The sequence below is a fragment of the Bufo gargarizans genome, chromosome 2, assembly GCF_014858855.1.
Source record: "Bufo gargarizans isolate SCDJY-AF-19 chromosome 2, ASM1485885v1, whole genome shotgun sequence".
In the NCBI taxonomy this organism is placed as follows: Eukaryota; Metazoa; Chordata; class Amphibia; order Anura; family Bufonidae; genus Bufo; species Bufo gargarizans.
The window spans coordinates 153,156,248-153,184,211 of NC_058081.1; the positions used below are offsets into that span (position 1 = coordinate 153,156,248).

Genomic DNA, 27,964 nt, shown 5'->3' on the forward strand with positions numbered 1-27,964 from the left:
TTACTTATGGACCTAAAGCATTTCCCTGGTGACTAGAAAGATCCAGTACGAACAGTTAAAGCTATTGCTTAGAATACATGACCTGACTTGCTTAAGTTGTGTTGTTTGGGCTGAGCTGTTTAACTATAGAAATTGGACTCCTTAAAAGGTATTGAAAAGTTTTATTCCGAAACGCTATCAAAATATCATTATTTTGTCTAGTGAAAGCCATCGATTCATAAACAGATGGAGGGCTGCCTAGTGTACAACTGAAGCACATTGTTATATTGTCTCCTGTGCCAGAGACCACACGCAGGCTTTTTTTTTTTTTCATTGCATAAAGGTGCATTCGTATTCACTTCCATATATTGTTATACTTTTCTTATTGATCCCTGTGTTCCATGTAAATTTGTCAAGATTCTGTTGTAAAGGTCTTTACATACTGAAGTAATGTTTTTTTTTTTTTTTTTACAGTACGTAATAACATGTCATGCAACTTGTTAATGTTTACGACTGGTCCCTTTTTCAAAAACTTCACTTTTCCGTCTACTGAATTTGGCAGAATTTCCATGTACTGAGTTTGCTATAGTAGAGCAGGAGGAACTATACTCTGGACATTTTAGCGTAGTCTTATTCAATACAGAAAATTCTGAGTCCGTTATTATTTTTTTAAATGTATTTTTATTGATTATAGAGCGAGAAAATATAAATACTCTATTTGCATTCTTGTCAATGATGTAAAAGAAAATGAGAGAGCATCACCAAATCCATCAATTTGATGAATATTAGCTAAGAAACATTATATAAAATGTGGATTATTGTAAACCAGTATATACAATGACTTGAAAAAGTATTCACATTCTTTGAACTTTTCTACATTCTTTCACATTACACCCACAACCTTAAATGTATTTTTTGGGGAATTTTATAAGAGAGACTGACATAATGTAGCAAGTATGTGTGAAGGGAAAAGAAAATAATACATCGTTTTCAAAATTTTGAATAGGTAAAAGTGTGGCGTGCATTTGTATTTAGTCCCTGAGTCAATAATTTGTAGGACCACCTTTCGCTGTCTAATAGGATGTGTATCCACCTGCTTTGCACATCTAAAGTCTGAAATTTTGCTAATTCTTTGAAAAATAGCTGAAGCTCAGTCAGATTGGATGGAGAACAACTGTAAACACCAATTTTCAAGTCCTGCCACAGATTCTCAATTGGATTTAGGTTTGGACTTTGACTGGGCCATTCTAACACATGAATATGCTTTGATATAAACCATTCCATTGTAGTTCTGGCTGTATGTTTCGGGCCATTGTCCTGATTGAAGGTGAATCTCCTCCCCAGTCTCAAGTCTTTTGCAGCCTCTACCATGTTTTTCTCCAGGATTGCCCTGTGTTTAGCTCCATCCATGTTCCCATCAACTCTGACCAGCTTCTCTGTCGCTGCTAAAGAAAAGCATTCCCACAGCATGATGCTGGCACCACCATGTTTCATGGTGGCGATGGTGTGTTCAGGGTGATATGCAGTGTTAGTTTTCCGCCACACTTAGCGTTTTGCATTATGGTATTAAGCCTTGCTTTACACTTCTCCACAACTTTATCCCTGACCTGTCTGGTGTGTTCCTTGTTTTTCATGATGTTGTTTGATCACTAATGTTTTATAACAAACCTCTGAGGCCTTTACAGTACAGCTGTAGTAGTACTGAGAATAAATTGCACACAGGTGGACTCTATTTACTAATTAGGTGACTTCTGAAGTCAATTAGTCACATTGGATTTTATTTAAGGGTATCAGAGTACAGGGGGCTGAATATAAATGCACACCACACTTTTCAGATTTTTTTTTTTTTTAATTTGAAATCCATGTATCATTTTATTTTCACTTCGCGCATACGTGCTACTTTGTGTTGGTCTATCACTTAAAATCCCAATAAAATGCATTTACATTTGTGTGTGTCTCATGAACAAATGTGGAAAAACTCAAAGGGTATGAATACTTTTTTCAAGGCATTGTATAAAAAACTGTAAAAGAGTAAACAAATAATGGTGGGGGGGGGAGATGAAAAGGGAAGAGTCAGTTCCTTAATAATTGAAATTGCCCACCGGGTGCTATAAAGTGGTTGTCAGATCAGACACCGTATAGTACAGGACAACCTCACTCTAAGGCCTCATGCACATGACCGTGGTGTGTTTTACGGTCCGTGGAACGCACGGACAGCCTTTAATATAAATGCCTATTTTTGTCTGCAATGCGCGGACAGGATTAGGACATGTTATATTTTTTTGCGGGGCCACTGAACGGAGAAACGGATGCGGCCAGCACACGGAGTACTTTTTTCCTCTTGCCATTACACTTTTTGTGGTGTAAGGTGACAAAAACTGGCTTTTTTGACACTTTCTTTTTTTTTTTTTTTCTGGTGTTCACCTGAGGGGTTAGGTCATGTGGTATTTTTATACAGCAGGTTTTTAACGGACGCGGCAATATCTAATATGGATGCTTTTTTTTTTTTTTTTAAACAAAAAAATCATGTTTTAGTGTCTCCATAGTCTGAGAGCAATAGTTTATTTTTATTTTTTGGGCGATTGTCCTATGTAGGGGCTCATTTTTTGCGGGATGAGGTGACTGTTAGCTTGGTACTATTTTTGGGGGCATACGCCTTTTTGATCGCTTGGTGTTGCACTTTGTAGTGATGTAAGATGACAAAAATAGCTTTTTTTTTTGGGCAAAGTTTTTATTCTTTATTTTTTATGGTGTCTATCGGTCAGGGTTGATCATGTGATATATTTATAGAGCCGGTCGTTACAGCGGTTTTTCTTTTTTCTCAGTTTTTTATTATAAAATCAGGGAAAAGGGGCTTTTTTTTTTTATACTTTATTTCTATTTCTGTCCTACTCTGGGATTTCAACCTGTGGGGGTCTGATCCCCTCTGCAATGTATTACAATACATCTGTATTGTAATCCATTGCCTGTTCATGTACTACAGTGAGTAGTACATAAACAGGTTACCTAGGCGACCCAGCCTGAAGGTGGATCTCCTCAGCACCCGTAGAAGGCAGCTCCTGATGCCGTGCAGGGCATTGGTTCAGCCTCTGCATGGCATCGGGCTGCCTTGTCGTGCATAGAGTCCCCGCCGATGCGCTGCTTCACCCGCTGCAAACTACTTCTATGTCGCGGACAGCGCGGACCGCGGCATAGAAGGGGTTAATCTGCTGGCATCGCTGTAAACAGCAGGGGCCCGCGTACCAGGGACACCTGCAGTGATTGAGCGCGCACCTGTGTCCTGACATAATGCATGTTGCCACGTCGGGACAAAAAAAAAATAAAAAAAAATAAACAGTATGCCACATTATTCAGTATTTTAAATAGACCAGTGATATTTTTGTACTATAGTGCACCTTTAAAAATGCTCAAAGTTTATCAAACAATATGCAACATTTGATAAATTTAACACAAATTACTCCAATACAAGAAAAACTGTCAAAAGGTCTCCCGCCTCCCAATATGAGCAGTGGGATCAGACTCATTTTATAAAAGGTTATAAAATTGCCAGTACTCTAACCTGAAGACGATATGCAGCAGCACATGATTGAAAGTTCACAATAAAACACTTGTGCTGAAAATTTTCCAGGACAAGATGTACTTGGATTGATATGAAAAGCACTGCATTCCACTTTGTGGCCAAATGATCTAGTAAATCAATATGTTGATTGTGCTGGGTATATTTAACAGTTGAATAAATATTTAGGACTGTTTCTAACATGCAAAGCCAGTGCCATATAAATGCACATATACATTGATGAGCTTTGTTCTTGCATGTCATCAAAATCTGATTTACATATTGATGTCCTTTCCTCAGGATAGGTCATTAATATGAGATTGGTAAGGGTCCCAGGATTCGGACCCACACCTATCAGCTGTACGAAGAGGCTGCGATTCTGCTTAAGCGCTTAGGCCTCTTCCAAGGCCTATGATGTCACGTTCATCTGTCACATGACTGAGGTGCAGCTCATCCCCATTCAAGTGAAGCTGCGATACCCAAGCACAGTCGTATCAAATGTTGGGCGCTGAACTTGGTAAGCTGTGAGGAGGCTGAGTGCTCACGGAAGCTCCAGTGAGTGTCAAGAGTTCCTTAAACAGCTGATCGTCAGGAATGCCAGGAGTCGGACCCCCACCAATCTCATATTAATGACCTATCCAGAGGATCGGTCATCAATATGTAAATGACAGAGAACCCCTTTAAAAAAAAGTGCTGAAACAACATTTAGTATGAACCCCAACAGTCACTATGCAGAGTGGCAACATCTGAAACCGTATCTGTTAAAAATGTACATATTAGCAGAATTATAGTATGATAGGTTACACTTTTTAATCAGTTATCATTTCCTCACCTAATACTTGGCAGAAATATTTGCATTCAGAATAATATAGTGTTTTTTATCTCATCTTCATAGCCGCTTTGATGGTTTCAATCATACTTGTAAACCATGACGCAGTGCTTAGTGCAACACCTGTCGTATCTGTGACCAACGTTCTGTAACCAATGGGTTCTGTCGCGTTCCACTGTGGTGTCTGTCATTTTGATGGGAAAAACAGTGCTGCCTGTGGTGCTATTCTTCCTTTCAAAAATGTCCGAATCTTAGATGAAGTTTCCTATCGGAACCTCTTTTGCACTTTTGTGGACTGAGCCTTCCTTAGACACATTCCTTTATCTAGAAATGCCACAAAAAATTAAGTGAGTCTTTCAAAGAAGAGATCTGTTGGAGGGGTCTTACTGTGCCTCTGCAGTTGTGAACACGGACTGTGAGGCCCACTGGGTTGGGGTCCAACTCAAATGTGTTCATCTCTCCCCTGTGCTAAACCCAGAGTTACAACTCTGGCCCTGAGCGCTGCGCGTGAGGAGAACGCCTCCTGGGCCCTTGCGATCACTGCTTCAGGTGGAGCATTAAAACTAAGTACTGTAGAATCAATAAGCCCAAATTTCATGGTATACATCCCGGAGAAGGAGGGCCCTAAAGCTAAATGAAAATGCACTTATTCAGTTCACATGCCTGCAAACTCCGAGATTGCAAGTAAATGTTGAAAATGAATGGATTGTTATTTTTGGAGTTCTGAACCAATGTTGTAAGTGGAAAATATTCTTTCTTCTGTACTTTTGGATTGTTTTGATACTCTGATGAGAATATATGTGTTTATTCTTAAGGTGCATTTACTTGCTGTGCTTCAGCAATCAGACGTGCAGTATCTTAGCTGGTACGATGAATGAACATGAAATAATAAACCAGTAAGCAGACAAACTATAAGGCACAACGCTTTCTGAAGTTCTGTGCTGTTTTGAATAACAAAAAAAAAAAGTTTTAGCTAAATTTGTTTCTTGTGTAGAAATCATTTGGAAATATTCCTAAACAAATTGTTTGTATGGCTTTATAGGAAGGAAGTTCATCTTGGTTTGCACTTTGTTCACCAATTTTATTTCCATGGCATCATATTAGTGAGCCAGCCGGAATGTCATGGTTTTACAGATTTACTGAGGCTTCAGGCTAATTGAAAATGGCAGCAGGAATTCTTTGAGACAAACTCAATTATACTTTTCTATTTCTCTCTGTCTTCTACAGACTGCAAAATGAGAAGTGGATGAATGTAAAAGCGGGCGATATCATTAGACTGGAGAACAATCAGTTTGTGGTTGTAAGTAATATTTTAATTTTTTATCATTGTTTGTGTATAAGACTTCCTGTTGATTTGATTAATCTGTTAGGTGCCTAAAAGGGCGTGCAAAATGGCATAGCATGGTGCACTGTTCTGTCTGGTAATTCACCGGCCTCCCTGACACCTTTAGGCCTCTGTGAGGGCCGGACAAAATGCGGGTGCGTTGCGGGAAAATGCACGATTTTTCCGCGCAAGTGCAAAGTGTTTTAATGCGTTTTGCACGGGCGTGAGAAAAATCGTCATGTTTGGTACCCAGACCCAAAACCAGACTTCTTTACAGAAGTTTGGATTTGGGTTAGGTGTTGTGTAGATTTTATTATTTTCCTTTATAACATGGTTATAAGGGAAAATAATAGCATTCTTAATACAGAGTGCTAAGTAAATTACGGATAGAGGGGTCAAAAAAATTAAAATAAAAGAATTAAACTCGCCTCATCCACTTGTTTGCGCAGCCCGGCTCCTCTTCTTTCTTCTTCTTTGAGGACCTGGGAGGAAAAGGACCTTTGGTGACGTCACTGCTCTCATCACATGGTCCATCACCATTTTGATGGACCATGTGATGAGCACAGTGATACCACCAAAGGTCCTTTTCCTCCCAGGTCTTCAAAGAAAAAGAAAGAAGACCAGCCGGGTTGCGCAAACAAGTGGATGAGGTGAGTTTAATTATATATCAAATTGTTTTTTTTTTTTAACCCCTCCATCCTTAATTTACTTAGCATTCTGTATTAAGAATGCTGCTATTTTCCTTTATAACCATGTTATAAGGGAAAATAATAATAATCGGGTCCCCATCCCGATCGTCTCATACCAACCATGCGTGAAAATCGCACTGCATCCGCAATTGCTTGCGGATGCTTGCCATTTTCATGCAGCCCCATTCACTTCTAAGGGGCCTGCGTTGCGTGAAAAACACACAATATAGAACTTGCTGCGATTTTCAACCGACGCACAAGTGATGCATGAAAATCACTGCTTATGTGCACAGCCCCATTGTAGTGAATGGGTCTGGATTCAGTACGGGTGCAATGCGTTCACCTCACACATTGCAACCGCGCGAAATTCTCGCCCGTGTGAAAGGGGTCCTATAGTCAGTCGAGTCTTTTGGGCACTATTGGATTCAGTTATGGACCGGATCTGGCACTTCCTAAATTTTTGTTCTGCTCCTAGGACAGAGCAAAATAATGGAAATCAATAACAGCAATCTGAACATAGCATTAGGTATAGGAAGACGAATTAGATCACAAAATTCTAGTCTTAAAGACATTGTCATCGGGTTCACTAAGGGAAGGGACGAAGTTATTCCCCACACCACACCGATCTAGTAGGCATAAATAAGGTGCATCCCCTAAAACCGCTGTTTAGAGGCAGCTGCTGTAAATTATCTAAGGCACACCTAGCACCCTGCACCCACCGCTTCAACTACCTAAGTATATCTTCCAGATGTCCGGGTGCTGGTGCCAGATGTATTTTAATGCCCATATGTTCCCTGAATCCAAATAAGAATTACTCTGGATATTTCAAATAAAGTGCCAAATGATGATCATCTGTCTGAAGTTATGAAAACCTATTTTATCTTCTTTCATTATGCACAGGCAGAAAAAGCTACAATGAATCCAGTGTGTTGGAGAGTTTGTTTTTAATGCCTAAAATTCTAGAAAAAACACAGCATACTGAATCATACCAACAGGATATTAAAAAAGCCTTATTTTATATTGCCATTCAAAAATCACCATCATGGGTTGTATTAGAGGAGTTTATTTACAACTCGGCCTGCAGTACTACATCATCGCCTAAAGATGGCAGAAGTGTTATTCAGCAAACATGATCAATCCCTTTAGATTGTTCCTCAATCTAACTGTTGTAAAGAGCACCCAAGAGATGCTGTGTGCAGAACTCTCATACGTTCACTTATATTCATTTTATATGTCTTGTGGGGTTTTTGTAACAAATGGTGGTAGACAGTTCTCATGGATGTGTACATCAGTCAGCCATCACATTGACATCCTCATTATGTAAAAGAAAATGTAATTTATCGGACAAGGACACCTTCTTCCAGTGCTCCATGGTCCAGTTCTGATGCTCACATGCCCATTGTAGGCACTTTTGGTGGTAGACATTGGTCAGCATGGCATTGTGATAGCTTGCAGCTACTCACTTTCTCATGCTACTTTCACATATGCAATTTCCTTTCCGGATTTGAGATCCAGCAGAGGATCTCAAAATCAGTGGAAAACACATCAGTTTTGTCCCCATTCATTGTCAATGGGAACAAAACTGAACAAACCGGAACAGATGAAGCCGGTTGTATTAAATAAAACTGTAGTTTTTTCCTCCGGTTTTGAGATCCTCTGCCGGATCTCAAAGCCGGTAAGGAAATTGCATATGTAAAAGTAGCCTAACACAGCAAGCTGCAATGCACTATGTTCTGATATCTTTCTATAGCCAACATTATCTTTTTCACCAACGTTCCATGGAATCACTTCCGTGGTGTCAGACCATATGTGCTAGCCTTCACTCCTTCGGTGCCCACAACCGTGTCAACCATATTTCCTTCTTTAGGCCACTTTTTAGTAGGTACTAAGTGCTGCATGCTGGAAACTTTTCCCAAGACCTCTTGTTTTGGAGATTCTTCGGGGAAAATGTATCATGCCTTCACTCCAGAATTCTGGCTTAAAAAATTTGCAAGATAGGGGCTTTGCGTCTTTTTGAGGTCACTTGTGCAAAAGTTTTGTGACTTTTCACATTTTTGCACTATTCCCTGCACTTTTAAAAGTGTGTGGCAAACTGGGCATTACTAGACAAAAGTGTTAGGTTTAAAGAAGCACCACATTTATTAAAGGGAGTCTGTCGCCTAATTTTCACCAATATAACGAAGGGTACTTTCACACTAGCGTTTTTTCCAGCCTAGAGTTCCGTCCTAGGGGCTCTATACCGGAAAACAACTGATCAGTTTTATCCTAATACATTCTGAATGGAGAGTAATCCATTCAGGATTCATCAGGATGTCTTCAGTTTTTTTGACTGCATGCTGCGGTTTTATCTCTGGACAAAAAACTGAACATTTGCCTGAATGCCGGATCCGGCATTTTTTTCCATAGAAATGTATTAGTTCCGGATCTGGCATTCAGATTGCCGCAATGACGGATCCGGTATTCCGGTCTGCCCATTTAAAAATGTGTAAAATAAATACCGGAACCGTTTTGCCTGATGACACCGGAAAGAGTGATCAGGTATTGCAATGCATTTTTCTGACTGATCAGGCATTTTTTTCAGACTGATCAGTCTGAGAAATGCCCGATCAGTCAGAAGAAATGTCATGCGTTTGCGTACAGTTTGCCACGGAACTGCCAGCCGGAATCAAACAACGCAAGTGTGAAAGTACCCTAAGAGCAGTGCACCAAAGAAGATTGCAGACACATTCCAGACATACCTGTGTGCACTTTGTATCTTTATTTCATTCAAGAAAAGCACTTTTATTCTGCTGGAAAACCGCTCCCAAGTGCCCAGCTAAAAGAGAAAGTAACAACTTTCACTCCTGACTCCATTTCTAACGGCTATATCTTCTGATATAGTGGATATAATTCTATGATTCTGGTATCATTCGAAAGGTTGGAATGCCAGCTGGAAAAAAAGGTCAGGTCATATTTCTAGCTGGTACCAATCCCAAGTTATGAGCAACTAAAGCAGCCCTCCCTCTTCAGTCTGGTTTGCTTTGGGCACTTGGGAGCCGTTTTCCAGCAGAATTAACCTCCTCAGGACCGCCGTACGCAGGATTGCGTCCTGGCGGCGGCCCTGCTCTTCTGGGTGGACGCATATACGCGTCCTCCCGCGAGAGCCGAGATTTCCTGTGAACGCGCGCGCACAGGAACGGAAGGTAAGCGAGTGGATCTCCAGCCTGCCAGCGGCGATCGCTCGCTGGCAGGCTGGAGATCCGAATTTTTTAACCCCTAACAGGTATATTAGACGTTGTTTTCATAACAGCGTCTAATATACCTCCTACCTGGTCCTCTGGTGGTCCCTTTTGTTAGGATCGACCACCAGAGGACTCAGGTAGGTCAGTACAGTCGCACCAAACACCACACTACACTACACTACACTACCCCCCCCCCCCCCCCCGTCACTTATTAACCCCTTATAAACCCCTGATCACCCATGATCACCCCATATAAACTCCCTGATCACCCCCCTGTCATTGATCACCGCCCTGTCATTGATCACCCCTCTGTCAGGCTCCGTTCAGACGTCCGTATGATTTTTACGGATCCACGGATACATGGATCGGATCCGCAAAAAGCATACGGACGTCTGAATGGAGCCTTACAGGGGGGTGATCAATGACAGGCGGGTGATCACCCATATACACTCCCTGATCACCCCCTGTCATTGATCACCCCCCTGTCATTGATCACTCCCCTGTAAGGCTCCATTCAGACGTCCGCATGATTTTTACGGATCCACGGATACATGGATCGGATCCGCAAAAAGCATACGGACGTCTGAATGGAGCCTTACAGGGGGGTGATCATTGACAGGCGGGTGATCACCCATATACACTCCCTGATCACCCCCTGTCATTGATCACCCCCTGTCATTGATCACCCCCCTGTCACTGATCACCCCCCCTGTAAGGCTCCATTCAGACGTCCGCATGATTTTTTACGGATCCATGGATACATGGATCGGATCCACAAAACACATGCGGACGTCTGAATGGAGCCTTACAGGGGGTGATCAATGACAGGCGGGTGATCACCCATATACACTCCCTGATCACCCACCTGTCATTGATAACCCCCCTGTAAGGCTCCATTCAGACGTCCGCATGCGTTTTGTGGATCCGATCCATGTATCCATGGATCCGTAAAAATCATGCGGACGTCTGAATGGAGCCTTACAGGGGGGTGATCAATGACAGGGGGGTGATCACCCTGATTACCCTGATCACCCCCTGTCATTGATAACCCCCCTGTAAGGCTCCATTCAGACGTCCGCATGCGTTTTGTGGATCCGATCCATGTATCCATGGATCCGTAAAAAATCATGCGGATGTCTGAATGGAGCCTTACAGGGGGGGTGATCAGTGACAGGGGGGTGATCACCCTGATCACCCCCTGTCATTGATAACCCCCCTGTAAGGCTCCATTCACACGTCCGCATGCGTTTTGTGGATCCGATCCATGTATCCATGGATCCGTAAAAAATCATGCGGATGTCTGAATGGAGCCTTACAGGGGGGGTGATCAGTGACAGGGGGGTGATCACCCTGATTACCCTGATCACCCCCTGTCATTGATAACCCCCCTGTAAGGCTCCATTCAGACGTCCGCATGCGTTTTGTGGATCCGATCCATGTATCCATGGATCCGTAAAAAATCATGCGGATGTCTGAATGGAGCCTTACAGGGGGGGTGATCAGTGACAGGGGGGTGATCAGGGAGTCTTTATGGGTGATCACCCCCCTGTCATTGATCACCCCCCCTGTCATTGATCACCCCCCCTGTCATTGATCACCCCCCCCCCCCCCCCCTGGTAAGGCTCCATTCAGACATTTTTTTTGGCACAAGTTAGCGGAAATTTTTTGTTTGTTTTTGTTTTTTCTTACTAAGTCTCATATTCCACTAACTTGTGTCAAAAAATAAAATCTCACATGGACGCACCATACCCCTCACGGAATCCAAATGCGTAAACATTTTTAGACATTTATATTCCAGACTTCTTCTCACGCTTTAGGGCCCCTAAAAAGCCAGGGCAGTATAAATACCCCACATGTGACCCCATTTCGGAAAGAAGACACCCCAAGGTATTCAGTGAGGGGCATATTGCGTCCATGAAAGATTGAAATTTTTGTCCTAAGTTAGCGGAAAGTGAGACTTTGTGAGAAAAAAACAAAAAAAAAATCAATATCCGCTAACTTATGCAAAAAAAAAAAAAATTCTAGGAACTCGCCATGCCCCTCATTGAATACCTTGGGGTGTCTTCTTTCCAAAGTGGGGTCACATGTGGGGTATTTATACTGCCCTGGCTTTTTAGGGGCCCGAAAGTGTGAGAAGAAGTCTGGGATCCAAATGTCTAAAAATGCCCTCCTAAAAGGAATTTGGGCCCCTTTGCGCATCTAGGCTGCAAAAAAGTGTCACACATGTGGTATCGCCGTACTCAGGAGAAGTTGGGGAATGTGTTTTGGGGTGTCATTTTACATATACCCATGCTGGGTGAGAAAAATATCTTGGTCAAATGCCAACTTTGTATAAAAAAATGGGAAAAGTTGTCTTTTGCCAAGATATTTCTCTCACCCAGCATGGGTATATGTAAAATGACACCCCAAAACACATTGCCCAACTTCTCCTGAGTACGGCGATACCACATGTGTGACACTTTTTTGCAGCCAAGGTGGGCAAAGGGGCACATATTCCAAAGTGCACCTTTCAGATTTCGCAGGCCATTTTTTACACATTTTGATTGCAAGGTACTTCTTACACATTTGGGCCCCTAAATTGCCAGGGCAGTATAACTACGCCACAAGTGACCCCATTTTGGAAAGAAGACACCCCAAGGTATTCCGTGAGGGGCACGGCGAGTTCCTAGAATTTTTTATTTTTTGTCACAAGTTAGCGGAAAATGATGATTTTTCTTTTTTTTTTCTTTTTTCCTTACAAAGTCTCATATTCCACTAACTTGCGACAAAAAATAAAAAATTCTAGGAACTCGCCATGCCCCTCACGGAATACCTTGGGGTGTCTTCTTTCCAAAATGGGGTCACTTGTGGCGTAGTTATACTGCCCTGGCAATTTAGGGGCCCAAATGTGTGAGAAGTACCTTGCAATCAAAATGTGTAAAAAATGGCCTGCAAAATCTGAAAGGTGCACTTTGGAATATGTGCCCCTTTGCCCACCTTGGCAGCAAAAAAGTGTGACACATCTGGTATCGCCGTACTCAGGAGAAGTTGGGGAATGTGTTTTGGGGTGTCATTTTACATATACCCATGCTGGGTGAGAAAAATATCTTGGCAAAAGACAACTTTTCCCATTTTTTTTTTATACAAAGTTGGCATTTGACCAAGATATTTTTCTCACCCAGCATGGGTATATGTAAAATGACACCCCAAAACACATTCCCCAACTTCTCCTGAGTACGGCGATACCAGATGTGTCACACTTTTTTGCTGCCAAGGTGGGCAAAGGGGCACATATTCCAAAGTGCACCTTTTGGATTTCACCGGTCATTTTTTACACATTTTGATTGCAAAGTTCTTCTCACACATTTGGGCCCCTAAATTGCCAGGGCAGTATAACTACCCCACAAGTGACCCCATTTTGGAAAGAAGACACCCCAAGGTATTCCGTGAGGGGCATGGCAAGTTTTCAGAATTTTTTATTTTTTGTCGCAAGTTAGTGGAATAGGAGACTTTGTAAGAAAAAATAAAAAAAATAAAATCATCATCATTTTCCGCTAACTTGTGACAAAAAATAAAAAGTTCTATGAACTCACTATGCCCATCAGCGAATACCTTAGGGTGTCTACTTTCCGAAATGGGGTCATTTGTGGGGGTTTTCTACTGTTTGGGCATTGTAGAACCTCAGGAATCATGACAGGTGCTCAGAAAGTCAGAGCTGTTTGAAAAAGCGGAAATTCACATTTTTGTACCATAGTTTGTAAATGCTATAACTTTTACCCAAACCATTTTTTTTTTTTTGCCCAAACATTTTTTTTTTATCAAAGACATGTAGAACAATAAATTTGGCGAAAAATGTATATATGGATGTCGTTTTTTTTGCAAATTTTTACAGCTGAAAGTGAAAAATGTCATTTTTTTGCAAAAAAATCGTTACATTTTGATTAATAACAAAAAATGTAAAAATGTCAGCAGCAATGAAATACCACCAAATGAAAGCTCTATTAGTGAGAAGAAAAGGAGGTAAAATTCATTTGGGTGGTAAGTTGCATGACGGTGAAAGGAGTGTAGTGCCGAAGTGTAAAAAGTGCTCTGGTCATGAAGGGGGTTTCACCTAGCGGGGCTGAAGTGGTTAAAGTGCTTTTCCTGAACATGGAATACAGACACACAGTGCACACAGGTATGTCTGGAATGTGTCTGCAATCTTCTATGGGACAGTGCTCTTAGTTATATTGGTGAAAAACAGGTGACAGACTCCCTTTAAACACTATTTGACATTTGATTAATTTAGCACAAAGAACACCAACTCGGACTCAAGAAAATTGGATTTTATTACCTTAATGAAAAAACCTCCTCTGACCCAGTTATTTCTTTTACTGCACTATCATGCTCATGTCAGTCACATCAGAACACAGTCTGCAGAAATCAGCATTTTTCTTACTATTCGGTCTTTCCCCACTCCTACCCATCCTGAATGTAGTAGCAAGGCTCATTTGCAGTCAGACTGGCGCACCATATCTGTCACTGCTCCAGCTGCTCATTCATCTCCTCCCTCATTTCTGTCCACCATGCCACCTGTGCTCTACTTTTTTGTCAGCGATCATCTAAGCTTACCTCCTCCATAGTCCAAACCTCTAAGTCCTCCACAAGACTTTACTCAACACCTTTTTTTTTTAAAGTTTTTTTAAAATCTGCTACTTAAGACGATCAAATTAACTGAACTTGTCATTGCAGCGTTGCTCCCATTGACAACATAGTTCACAGCAAAGTTAATGGAGATGTCTGCTTCCAGCACCAGAGCTATTGCCAAAAAGTTGATCTGTGGGGGTGCATGGTGTATGACTTTTGGCGATATCCTATCCTAGCATATGCCATCACTTGATAAAAGGTGGACAACTTCTTTAAGAGTGCCCTAAAAACGCATCTTATTAGGCAGGCCTACCACATTTCATAAATGGATCATCCTTTATTCTTCAGTACCCCCACGTTCCTTGCATCCTAATGCACTTACTGACTGACTGGATGACTGACTATTATAGATTTATGTGTTCTGTGCTATTTAGTGTACAGATGGCTGGACCGTTGTAGAAAACAAGTACTTTTGTCTCTTGTGTCAGCTTTATTTCCTCATAGAGTATAAGGGCTCTGCGAGCAAGGACTTCACTGCTCTTTTAACTGTTCATTTTTTTTTATTACCCTATACAGGGAGTGCAGAATTATTAGGCAAGTTGTATTTTTGAGGATTAATTTTATTATTGAACAACAACCATGTTCTCAATGAACCCAAAAAACTCATTAACCACTTCAGCCCCGCTAGGTGAAACCCCCTTCATGACCAGAGCACTTTTTACACTTCGGCACTACACTCCTTTCACCGTTTATCGCTCAGTCATGCAACTTACCACCCAAATGAATTTTACCTCCTTTTCTTCTCACTAATGGAGCTTTCATTTGGTGGTATTTTATTGCTGCTGACATTTTTACTTTTTTTGTTATTAATCAAAATGTAACGATTTTTTTGCAAAAAAAATGACCTTTTTCACTTTCAGCTGTAAAATTTTGCAAAAAAAACGACATCCATATATAAATTTTTCACCAAATTTATTGTTCTACATGTCTTTGATAAAAAAAAAATGTTTGGGCAAAAAAAAAAATGGTTTGGGTAAAAGTTATAGCATTTACAAACTATGGTACAAAAATGTGAATTTCCGCTTTTTCAAACAGCTCTGACTTTCTGAGCACCTGTCATGATTCCTGAGGTTCTACAATGCCCAAACAGTAGAAAACCCCCACAAATGACCCCATTTCGGAAAGTAGACACCCTAAGGTATTCGCTGATGGGCATAGTGAGTTCATAGAACTTTTTATTTTTTGTCACAAGTTAGCGGAAAATGATGATGATTTTATTTATTTATTTTTTTCTTACAAAGTCTCATATTCCACTAACTTGCGACAAAAAATAAAAAATTCTAGGAACTCGCCATGCCCCTCACGGAATACCTTGGGGTGTCTTCTTTCCAAAATGGGGTCACTTGTGGCGTAGTTATACTGCCCTGGCAATTTAGGGGCCCAAATGTGTGAGAAGAACTTTGCAATCAAAATGTGTAAAAAATGACCGGTGAAATCCAAAAGGTGCACTTTGGAATATGTGCCCCTTTGCCCACCTTGGCAGCAAAAAAGTGTGACACATCTGGTATCGCCGTACTCAGGAGAAGTTGGGGAATGTGTTTTGGGGTGTCATTTTACATATACCCATGCTGGGTGAGAAAAATATCTTGGTCAAATGCCAACTTTGTATAAAAAAATGGGAAAAGTTGTCTTTTGCCAAGATATTTCTCTCATTCAGCATGGGTATATGTAAAATGACACCCCAAAACACATTCCCCAACTTCTCCTGAGTACGGCGATACCAGATGTGTCACACTTTTTTGCTGCCAAGGTGGGCAAAGGGGCACATATTCCAAAGTGCACCTTTTGGATTTCACCGGTCATTTTTTACACATTTTGATTGCAAAGTTCTTCTCACACATTTGGGCCCCTAAATTGCCAGGGCAGTATAACTACGCCACAAGTGACCCCATTTTGGAAAGAAGACACCCCAAGGTATTCCGTGAGGGGCATGGCGAGTTCCTAGAATTTTTTATTTTTTGTCGCAAGTTAGTGGAATATGAGACTTTGTAAGAAAAAAATAAATAAATAAAATCATCATCATTTTCCGCTAACTTGTGACAAAAAATAAAAAGTTCTATGAACTCACTATGCCCATCAGCGAATACCTTAGGGTGTCTACTTTCCGAAATGGGGTCATTTGTGGGGGTTTTCTACTGTTTGGGCATTGTAGAACCTCAGGAATCATGACAGGTGCTCAGAAAGTCAGAGCTGTTTGAAAAAGCGGAAATTCACATTTTTGTACCATAGTTTGTAAATGCTATAACTTTTACCCAAACCATTTTTTTTTTTGCCCAAACATTTTTTTTTTATCAAAGACATGTAGAACAATAAATTTGGTGAAAAATTTATATATGGATGTCGTTTTTTTTGCAAAATTTTACAGCTGAAAGTGAAAAAGGTCATTTTTTTTGCAAAAAAATCGTTACATTTTGATTAATAACAAAAAAAGTAAAAATGTCAGCAGCAATAAAATACCACCAAATGAAAGCTCCATTAGTGAGAAGAAAAGGAGGTAAAATTCATTTGGGTGGTAAGTTGCATGACTGAGCGATAAACGGTGAAAGGAGTGTAGTGCCGAAGTGTAAAAAGTGCTCTGGTCATGAAGGGGGTTTCACCTAGCGGGGCTGAAGTGGTTAAAGTGCTTTTCCTGAACATGGAATACAGACACACAGTGCACACAGGTATGTCTGGAATGTGTCTGCAATCTTCTATGGGACAGTGCTCTTAGTTATATTGGTGAAAAACAGGTGACAGACTCCCTTTAAACACTATTTGACATTTGATTAATTTAGCACAAAGAACACCAACTCGGACTCAAGAAAATTGGATTTTATTACCTTAATGAAAAAACCTCCTCTGACCCAGTTATTTCTTTTACTGCACTATCATGCTCATGTCAGTCACATCAGAACACAGTCTGCAGAAATCAGCATTTTTCTTACTATTCGGTCTTTCCCCACTCCTACCCATCCTGAATGTAGTAGCAAGGCTCATTTGCAGTCAGACTGGCGCACCATATCTGTCACTGCTCCAGCTGCTCATTCATCTCCTCCCTCATTTCTGTCCACCATGCCACCTGTGCTCTACTTTTTTGTCAGCGATCATCTAAGCTTACCTCCTCCATAGTCCAAACCTCTAAGTCCTCCACAAGACTTTACTCAACACCTTTTTTTTTTAAAGTTTTTTTAAAATCTGCTACTTAAGACGATCAAATTAACTGAACTTGTCATTGCAGCGTTGCTCCCATTGACAACATAGTTCACAGCAAAGTTAATGGAGATGTCTGCTTCCAGCACCAGAGCTATTGCCAAAAAGTTGATCTGTGGGGGTGCATGGTGTATGACTTTTGGCGATATCCTATCCTAGCATATGCCATCACTTGATAAAAGGTGGACAACTTCTTTAAGAGTGCCCTAAAAACGCATCTTATTAGGCAGGCCTACCACATTTCATAAATGGATCATCCTTTATTCTTCAGTACCCCCACGTTCCTTGCATCCTAATGCACTTACTGACTGACTGGATGACTGACTATTATAGATTTATGTGTTCTGTGCTATTTAGTGTACAGATGGCTGGACCGTTGTAGAAAACAAGTACTTTTGTCTCTTGTGTCAGCTTTATTTCCTCATAGAGTATAAGGGCTCTGCGAGCAAGGACTTCACTGCTCTTTTAACTGTTCATTTTTTTTTATTACCCTATACAGGGAGTGCAGAATTATTAGGCAAGTTGTATTTTTGAGGATTAATTTTATTATTGAACAACAACCATGTTCTCAATGAACCCAAAAAACTCATTAACCACTTCAGCCCCGCTAGGTGAAACCCCCTTCATGACCAGAGCACTTTTTACACTTCGGCACTACACTCCTTTCACCGTTTATCGCTCAGTCATGCAACTTACCACCCAAATGAATTTTACCTCCTTTTCTTCTCACTAATGGAGCTTTCATTTGGTGGTATTTTATTGCTGCTGACATTTTTACTTTTTTTGTTATTAATCAAAATGTAACGATTTTTTTGCAAAAAAAATGACCTTTTTCACTTTCAGCTGTAAAATTTTGCAAAAAAAACGACATCCATATATAAATTTTTCACCAAATTTATTGTTCTACATGTCTTTGATAAAAAAAAAATGTTTGGGCAAAAAAAAAAATGGTTTGGGTAAAAGTTATAGCATTTACAAACTATGGTACAAAAATGTGAATTTCCGCTTTTTCAAACAGCTCTGACTTTCTGAGCACCTGTCATGATTCCTGAGGTTCTACAATGCCCAAACAGTAGAAAACCCCCACAAATGACCCCATTTCGGAAAGTAGACACCCTAAGGTATTCGCTGATGGGCATAGTGAGTTCATAGAACTTTTTATTTTTTGTCACAAGTTAGCGGAAAATGATGATGATTTTATTTATTTATTTTTTTCTTACAAAGTCTCATATTCCACTAACTTGCGACAAAAAATAAAAAATTCTAGGAACTCGCCATGCCCCTCACGGAATACCTTGGGGTGTCTTCTTTCCAAAATGGGGTCACTTGTGGCGTAGTTATACTGCCCTGGCAATTTAGGGGCCCAAATGTGTGAGAAGAACTTTGCAATCAAAATGTGTAAAAAATGACCGGTGAAATCCAAAAGGTGCACTTTGGAATATGTGCCCCTTTGCCCACCTTGGCAGCAAAAAAGTGTGACACATCTGGTATCGCCGTACTCAGGAGAAGTTGGGGAATGTGTTTTGGGGTGTCATTTTACATATACCCATGCTGGGTGAGAAAAATATCTTGGTCAAATGCCAACTTTGTATAAAAAAATGGGAAAAGTTGTCTTTTGCCAAGATATTTCTCTCATTCAGCATGGGTATATGTAAAATGACACCCCAAAACACATTCCCCAACTTCTCCTGAGTACGGCGATACCAGATGTGTCACACTTTTTTGCTGCCAAGGTGGGCAAAGGGGCACATATTCCAAAGTGCACCTTTCAGATTTTGCAGGCCATTTTTTACACATTTTGATTGCAAGGTACTTCTCACACATTTGGGCCCCTAAATTGCCAGGGCAGTATAACTACGCCACAAGTGACCCCATTTTGGAAAGAAGACACCCCAAGGTATTCTGTGAGGGGCATGGCGAGTTCCTAGAATTTTTTATTTTTTGTCACAAGTTAGCGGAAAATGATGATTTTTTTTTTTCTCTTTTTTCCTTACAAAGTCTCATATTCCACTAACTTGCGACAAAAAATAAAAAATTCTAGGAACTCGCCATGCCCCTCACGGAATACCTTGGGGTGTCTTCTTTCCAAAATGGGGTCACTTGTGGCGTAGTTATTCTGCCCTGGCAATTTAGGGGCCCAAATGTGTGAGAAGTACTTTGCAATCAAAATCTGTAAAAAATGACCGGTGAAATCCGAAAGGTGCACTTTGGAATATGTGCCCCTTTGCCCACCTTGGCATCAAAAAAGTGTCACACATCTGGTATCGCCGTACTCAGGAGAAGTTGGGGAATGTGTTTTGGGGTGTCATTTTACATATACCCATGCTGGGTGAGAGAAATATCTTGGCAAAAGACAACTTTTCCCATTTTTTTATACAAAGTTGGCATTTGACCAAGATATTTTTCTCACCCAGCATGGGTATATGTAAAATGACACCCCAAAACACATTGCCCAACTTCTCCTGAGTACGGCGATACCAGATGTGTCACACTTTTTTGCTGCCAAGGTGGGCAAAGGGGCACATATTCCAAAGTGCACCTTTCGGATATTGCAGGGCATTTTTTACACATTTTGATTGCAAAGTTCTTCTCACACATTTGGGCCCCTAAATTGCCAGGGCAGTATAACTACCCCACAAGTGACCCCATTTTGGAAAGAAGACACCCCAAGGTATTCCGTGAGGGGCATGGCGAGTTCCTAGAATTTTTTATTTTTTGTCGCAAGTTAGTGGAATATGAGACTTTGTAAGGAAAAAAGAAAAAAAATGAAAAATCATCATTTTCCGCTAACTTGTGACAAAAAATAAAAAATTCTAGGAACTCGCCGTGCCCCTCACGGAATACCTTGGGGTGTCTTCTTTCCAAAATGGGGTCACTTGTGGCGTAGTTATACTGCCCTGGCAATTTAGGGGCCCAAATGTGTAAGAAGTACCTTGCAATCAAAATGTGTAAAAAATGGCCTGCGAAATCCGAAAGGTGCCCCTTTGCCCACCTTGGCTGCAAAAAAGTGTCACACATGTGGTATCGCCGTACTCGGGTGAAGTTGGGTAATGTGTTTTGGGGGGTCATTTTACATATACCCATGCTGGGTGAGAGAAATATCTTGGCAAAAGACAACTTTTCCCATTTTTTTATACAAAGTTGGCATTTGACCAAGATATTTTTCTCACCCAGCATGGGTATATGTAAAATGACACCCCAAAACACATTCCCCAACTTCTCCTGAGTACGGCGATACCACATGTGTGACACTTTTTTGCAGCCTAGATGTGCAAAGGGGCCCAAATTCCTTTTAGGAGGGCATTTTTAGACATTTGGATCCCAGACTTCTTCTCACGCTTTTGGGCCCCTAAAAAGCCAGGGCAGTATAAATACCCCACATGTGACCCCACTTTGGAAAGAAGACACCCCAAGGTATTCAATGAGGGGCATGGCGAGTTCCTAGAATTTTTTTTTTTTGCATAAGTTAGCGGATATTGACTTTTTTTTTCTCACAAAGTCTCACTTTCCGCTAACTTAGGACAAAAATTTCAATCTTTCATGGACTCAATATGCCCCTCACGGAATACCTTGGGGTGTCTTCTTTCCGAAATGGGGTCACATGTGGGGTATTTATACTGCCCTGGCTTTTTAGGGGCCCTAAAGCGTGAGAAGTCTGGAATATAAATGTCTAAAAATGTTTACGCATTTGGATTCCGTGAGGGGTATGGTGCGTCCATGTGAGATTTTATTTTTTGACACAAGTTAGTAGAATATGAGACTTAGTAAGAAAAAACAAAAACAAACAAAAAATTTCCGCTAACTTGTGCCAAAAAAAATGTCTGAATGGAGCCTTACCAGGGGGGGTGATCAATGACAGGGGGGTGATCAATGACAGGGGGGTGATCACCCATATAGACTCCCTGATCACCCCCCTGTCATTGATCACCCCCCCTGTAAGGCTCCATTCAGACATCCGCATGATTTTTTTTACGGATCCATGGATACATGGATCGGATCCACAGAACGCATGCGGACGTCTGAATGGAGCCTTACAGGGGGGTTATCAATGACAGGGGGTGATCAGGGTGATCACCCCCCTGTCACTGATCACCCCCCCTGTAAGGCTCCATTCAGACATCCGCATGATTTTTTACGGATCCACAGAACGCATGCGGACGTCTGAATGGAGCCTTACAGGGGGGTTATCAATGACAGGGGGTGATCAGGGTGATCACCCCCCTGTCACTGATCACCCCCCCTGTAAGGCTCCATTCAGACATCCGCATGATTTTTTACGGATCCATGGATACATGGATCGGATCCACAAAACGCATGCGGACGTCTGAATGGAGCCTTACAGGGGGGTTATCAATGACAGGGGGGTGATCAGGGAGTGTATATGGGTGATCACCCGCCTGTCATTGATCACCCCCTGTAAGGCTCCATTCAGACGTCCGAATGTGTTTTGCGGATCCGATCCATGGATCCGTAAAAATCATGCGGACGTCTGAATGGAGCCTTACAGGGGAGTGATCAATGACAGGGGGGGTGATCAATGACAGGGGGTGATCAGGGAGTGTATATGGGTGATCACCCGCCTGTCATTGATCACCCCCCTGTAAGGCTCCATTCAGACGTCCGTATGCTTTTTGCGGATCCGATCCATGTATCCGTGGATCCGTAAAAATCATACGGACGTCTGAACGGAGCCTGACAGGGGGGTGATCAATGACAGGGCGGTGATCAATGACAGGGGGGTGATCAGGGAGTTTATATGGGGTGATCATGGGTGATCAGGGGTTTATAAGGGGTTAATAAGTGACGGGGGGGGGGGGTGTAGTGTAGTGTGGTGTTTGGTGCTACTGTACTGACCTACCTGAGTCCTCTGGTGGTCGATCCTAACAAAAGGGACCACCAGAGGACCAGGTAGGAGGTATATTAGACGCTGTTATGAAAACAGCGTCTAATATACCTGTTAGGGGTTAAAAAATTCGGATCTCCAGCCTGCCAGCGAGCGATCGCCGCTGGCAGGCTGGAGATCCACTCGCTTACCTTCCGTTCCTGTGAGCGCGCGCGCCTGTGTGCGCGCGTTCACAGGAAATCTCGGCTCTCGCGGGAGGACGCATATATGCGTCCACCCAGAAGAGCAGGACCGCCGGCAGGACGCAATCCTGCGTACGGCGGTCCTGAGGTAGTTAATATCAAAGCTGAATATTTTTGGAAGTAGTTTTTAGTTTGTTTTTAGTTTTAGCTATTTTAGGGGGATATCTGTGTGTGCAGGTGACTATTACTGTGCATAATTATTAGGCAACTTAACAAAAAACAAATATATACCCATTTCAATTATTTATTTTTACCAGTGAAACCAATATAACATCTCAACATTAACAAATATACATTTCTGACATTCAAAAACAAAACAAAAACAAATCAGTGACCAATATAGCCACCTTTCTTTGCAAGGACACTCAAAAGCCTGCCATCCATGGATTCTGTCAGTGTTTTGATTTGTTCACCATCAACATTGCGTGCAGCAGCAACCACAGCCTCCCAGACACTGTTCAGAGAGGTGTACTGTTTTCCCTCCTTGTAAATCTCACATTTGATGATGGACCACAGGTTCTCAATGGGGTTCAGATCAGGTGAACAAGGAGGCCATGTCATTAGATTTTCTTCTTTTATACCCTTTCTTGCCAGCCACGCTGTGGAGTACTTGGACGCATGTGATGGAGCATTGTCCTGCATGAAAATCATGTTTTTCTTGAAGGATGCAGACTTCTTCCTGTACCACTGCTTGAAGAAGGTGTCTTCCAGAAACTGGCAGTAGGACTGGGAGTTGAGCTTGACTCCATCCTCAACCCGAAAAGGCCCCACAAGCTCATCTTTGATGATACCAGCCCAAACCAGTACTCCACCTCCACCTTGCTGGCGTCTGAGTCGGACTGGAGCTCTCTGCCCTTTACCAATCCAGCCACTGGCCCATCCATCTGGCCCATCAAGACTCACTCTCATTTCATCAGTCCATAAAACCTTAGAAAAATCAGTCTTGAGATATTTCTTGGCCCAGTCTTGACGTTTCAGCTTGTGTGTCTTGTTCAGTGGTGGTCGTCTTTCAGCCTTTCTTACCTTGGCCATGTCTCTGAGTATTGCACACCTTGTGCTTTTGGGCACTCCAGTGATGTTGCAGCTCTGAAATATGGCCAAACTGGTGGCAAGTGGCATCTTGGCAGCTGCACGCTTGACTTTTCTCAGTTCATGGGCAGTTAGTTTGCGTCTTGGTTTTTCCACACGCTTCTTGCGACCCTGTTGACTATTTTGAATGAAACGCTTTATTGTTCGATGATCACGCTTCAGAAGCTTTGCAGTTTTAAGAGTGCTGCATCCCTCTGCAAGATCAAGACTATATTTTTGACTTTTCTGAGCCTGTCAAGTCCTTCTTTTGACCCATTTTGCCAAAGGAAAGGAAGTTGCCTAATAATTATGCACACCTGATATAGGGTGTTGATGTCATTAGACCACACCCCTTCTCATTACAGAGATGCACATCACCTAATATGCTTAATTGGTAGTAGGCTTTCAAGCCTATACAGCTTGGAGTAAGACAACATGCATAAAGAGGATGATGTGGTCAAAATACTCATTTGCCTAATAATTCTGCACTCCCTGTAATATTAGATTTTTATTACGCATGAACCTCTGAAATGTGACACGTTGTGAGGTATGCTGGGGCTATATAAATTAAGATTTTTAAATGATAACATGGGGATATCAGTCCATGACAGCCCCAGTTATGCCTTCTTCTAACTTTACCTCTGATGAATATACCTCCCATATCATTTGGACCTTTCAGCTGTGGCTGGCCCCAGTCCTGAGACTGGATATAGGTAATGGGTGCCTCACTCTCCTTGATGTATAAACACATATAGTAAAGGTAATAAAATGTGGTATAGATGGATGCGCTTCATTGCTACACTAGTATCTGCATCCCCCATAGGCTCCTGTCTCCTGTCCATGGCTGTGCTTGTACATTATAGAAAAAAAGTACCAGTCTATGTGAGCTCCCGCGGTCCCGGCCACCAGAGAAGCTGGTATTTTTTCTTAGTGTGCATGCATGACCACCACTGATGGATTGCGGGGTGGTCGTAACTATGGAAATGAGCAGTGTATAATGTGATGGAAAAATGAACGAAGTCAGCAAAGGAGACAATATGGATAGTAACACTACATTAGTAAGTGCCTTGTATTAACCTTCTCTACATGATAAATGGATGCGGACAGCACACATTTAACATTCGCCCCACAGAAATGAATGGGTCCGCGTTTGAGCCGTAAAAAATGCAAACCAAAAATAGGTTTGCATGAGGCCGAAGTGTGTATACATATGAACATAGCTCTTAGTCACTGATAGTTGACCGGGGGCTGTCTTAAAGGGTTGTCTAAATGCTATTTGCTGAAGTGGCAAAACCTATTTAAGGCTACTTTCACATTAGCGTAAGCAGGGTCTGGCAGGCTAGCCCATGTGTGCCGCCGGAAGTCCGCTCCGGCCCTATTCACTATTAGGGTTGTTGCGGGTATCGAAATTTCGATACCCAATCAATACTTTTGTCCCGGTATTGATACGATACTGGTAGTTCCATTTTTTTCAATACTGGCCTGCGCTGCTGCGCAGTTTCGTATCACAGAAAATGAGCGCGCTGCTGTCAGCGCGCTCATGTTCCCTCAGCAGCACAGGGGAGGGGGAAGCTGTCTCCCCCCCGTCCCCGTGCTGCTGCTGCCACCAATGAACGGAGAGAGCGGCGGTCACACTGCGCCACCCATGATAGGACGTTTCCTGGGTCCGGACTTTAAGTATTAGGCTACACAGAGATGTCCCAGCACTTACTATTATTCCTGGGCGCCGCTCCATTCGCCCTCTGTGCCCCATTATTGTCTCCTGCTCCGTATGCTAACTACTAGAATCGCAGCGCAGCGAGAAGGAACGCCCACTAGAGAAGCTGATGTCTCCTCCCCATTGCTCTGATAGTAATTAGCATACTGAGCAGGAGACAGTTATGGGGCACAGCGGGCAAATGGAGCGGTGCCCAGGAATAATAGTAAGTACTGGGACATCTCTGGGCGCCGCTCTGTGTAGCCTAATACTTAACATATAACCCATATAACACATAATACAGGAGGCATCTGCCGGCAGCAGAATCGCATAGCCGGCACCCTGCCTCTGACAGGGAGCTGTGATCAGCGGCAGTTAACCCCTCAGTTGCGGCACCTGAGGGGTTAACTGCTGCTGATCTGCTGCCAGTACCTGTCTCCTGTATTAAGGGTTAATTATCATTGGTGGCGCAGTGTGCCCGCCCCACCCCATTAAAATCATTGGTGGCAGTGGCCACAGGGTCCCCTCCCCTTCTCATTGGTGGCAGTGGCCACAGGGTCGCCTCCTCTTCATTGGTGGCAGTGGCGACAGAGTCCCCTCACCTCCTCTCATTGGTGCTGCAGTGGCAGCTTCTGATCGGAGCCCCAGCAGTGTAATCCTGGGGCTCCAATCAGTTACCATGGCAGCCAGGACGCTACTGAAGCCCTGGCTGCCATAGTCAGCTACCTGCTGCCCTGTGCACAAAGCCCAGAGCAGCAGGGAGAGTGTGAAGTCCTATTCACCCTGATAGAGCTCTATTAGGGTGAATAGGACAAGGGATTAAAAGATCCCAGGTTCTAGCCCCTAAGGGGGGAAAATAGTTATTAAATAAAAAGTGTAAAAAAAAGGAAAAAAATAAAAATTTCATATTTCCCATATAAAATATATAAACAATGAATAAACATATTGCCACGTCCAAAAAGTCCAAACTATTAAAATATAAAAAAAAAAATCTATGCGGTGAACGTCGGAACAGAAAAAAATAAATAAAACTGCGCGATTCGCCATTTTTTTTTTTAATGCTGAATGCACGTGGCTTTTTTGTTAATTTTTTTGTGTGGCATCAAATGGTATCGAGTATTGCAATACTTTTTTATGTTAACAAAATCGAATCAAAAATTTGGTATCGCAACAACTCTATTCGCTATAATGGGGTTGGGCTGGGCGTCCTGCCACAGCACGGAAAACATGTTGAGAGGCGACCGGACAAAAACTGCAGCATGCCAGAACAGCCTGCTGGGCCCTGCAGACACTATTGTGAAAGTAACCTCAGATGTAAGCCTCCCTACCTTTTAGCCGAAGACCCACATGGGCTAACCTACTTTTCTTATGCTGTATTGTCATCCTGCCCCTGCTATCAGTGATTAAAGGTAGTGATAAGCAAAGTGAGCTTCGTATCCTACATCTGAAGTAGCTTTGCTCAAAACTTCGGACTAATGCTGTACAGAGATTCGTCTCTGTACAGCATCAAAATGTATGGGCTCCGATGAGACGAAGTTAGTTATTTGCGAAGTCTCGCTAGACTTCGTTGAATAAGTTCGATATTTTAAGTGGAAATCCACTTTAAAACTTGGATCTAAACTCTGCTTCGGTTCCGAGGTACCAGTCGCAACTGAAGCAGAGTTCGGATACAGCATTTGATGTCTCAATGGATATTAGGCATTTTTTATGATGCTCCAACTTGTTTAGAATTAGTATTTTTTTTTTTGTATTGCTTTATAAATGAATTGTTTATTTTTAAAAAGTGATAATTTGTGTGAAATTATATAAAATAAAGAATGCAAATATGTGGCAGCACTTGTTATTTATTTTTCTATCATTGGCATATTGCCTTCATTAAAAGGAAGGTGCGGTCACTGCAAACTTATAAAACAAAGTCTTGGTTAACAAGGAAACGTAATTGGCTACCGTACACTGAATGATTCATGTTAGTTGCAGCAGTCTGTAGTGAGGGCTGCTTTTTGCCAAGTGTTCCTCTGAAAGTGATGTAGCTGTCTCATTGACAGGGTAGAGTGCAATATGGCAAATTGAATATTCATGCCAGACCCATAATATTATCCTTTCTGTTAACAGGCCGACATGCTCCTTCTGTCAAGTAGTGAGCCACATGGTCTCTGTTATGTGGAAACAGCTGAACTTGATGGGTGAGAGGTTTTCTTCTTACTGCTTCATATGTTTTTACTATTGATATTGTTTCCTATGATGTTTAATATAAGTAACTAACACACGCAAGTTTATTTGCCCTGTATTTGAATACTACATTTTACTTTTTCTTAACCCCTTCCTCCATATGGATGTAACTGTATGTCCAGATTACATGTGATTTCCTGCAATCAGACATAGTTATGCCTGAACTGTTTACATATTGAGGTTGTCCATAGCCTTTAAGTTTACTAAAACTCAGTTTCCGTTAGTGTAATGGCCTTCGTTTAAATGGGTTGTTCCTGAAAAAATATCACTGTTAAATTACTTTCCCCAAAAAGCGTAATTCATCAGAACTGCTGTATTTTAAAGTTATTAGCCTACCATTGCGCCTTGTGGAAAATCTGTTTTCAGTTGCCATAGGTTATGTCCTGCGTTGGAGCCTTGTAATGTAGGACGTAGGAAGCGTCATTGGTAAGAAC

At 42.0% G+C, this 27,964-nt stretch overlaps 1 protein-coding gene across 1 annotated transcript in view; it reads left to right on the top strand.

Moving 5' to 3' along the window:
- ATP8B4 (ATPase phospholipid transporting 8B4 (putative)) overlaps positions 1 to 27,964 on the top strand; it is a 397,315-nt gene that overhangs the window by 189,238 nt on the left and 180,113 nt on the right. The window contains exons 7-8 of the mRNA XM_044279613.1: positions 5,592 to 5,664; positions 27,414 to 27,484. Of these exons, the coding sequence (XP_044135548.1) occupies positions 5,592 to 5,664; positions 27,414 to 27,484 (144 nt within the window). The remainder of the gene's footprint in view (positions 1 to 5,591; positions 5,665 to 27,413; positions 27,485 to 27,964) is intronic.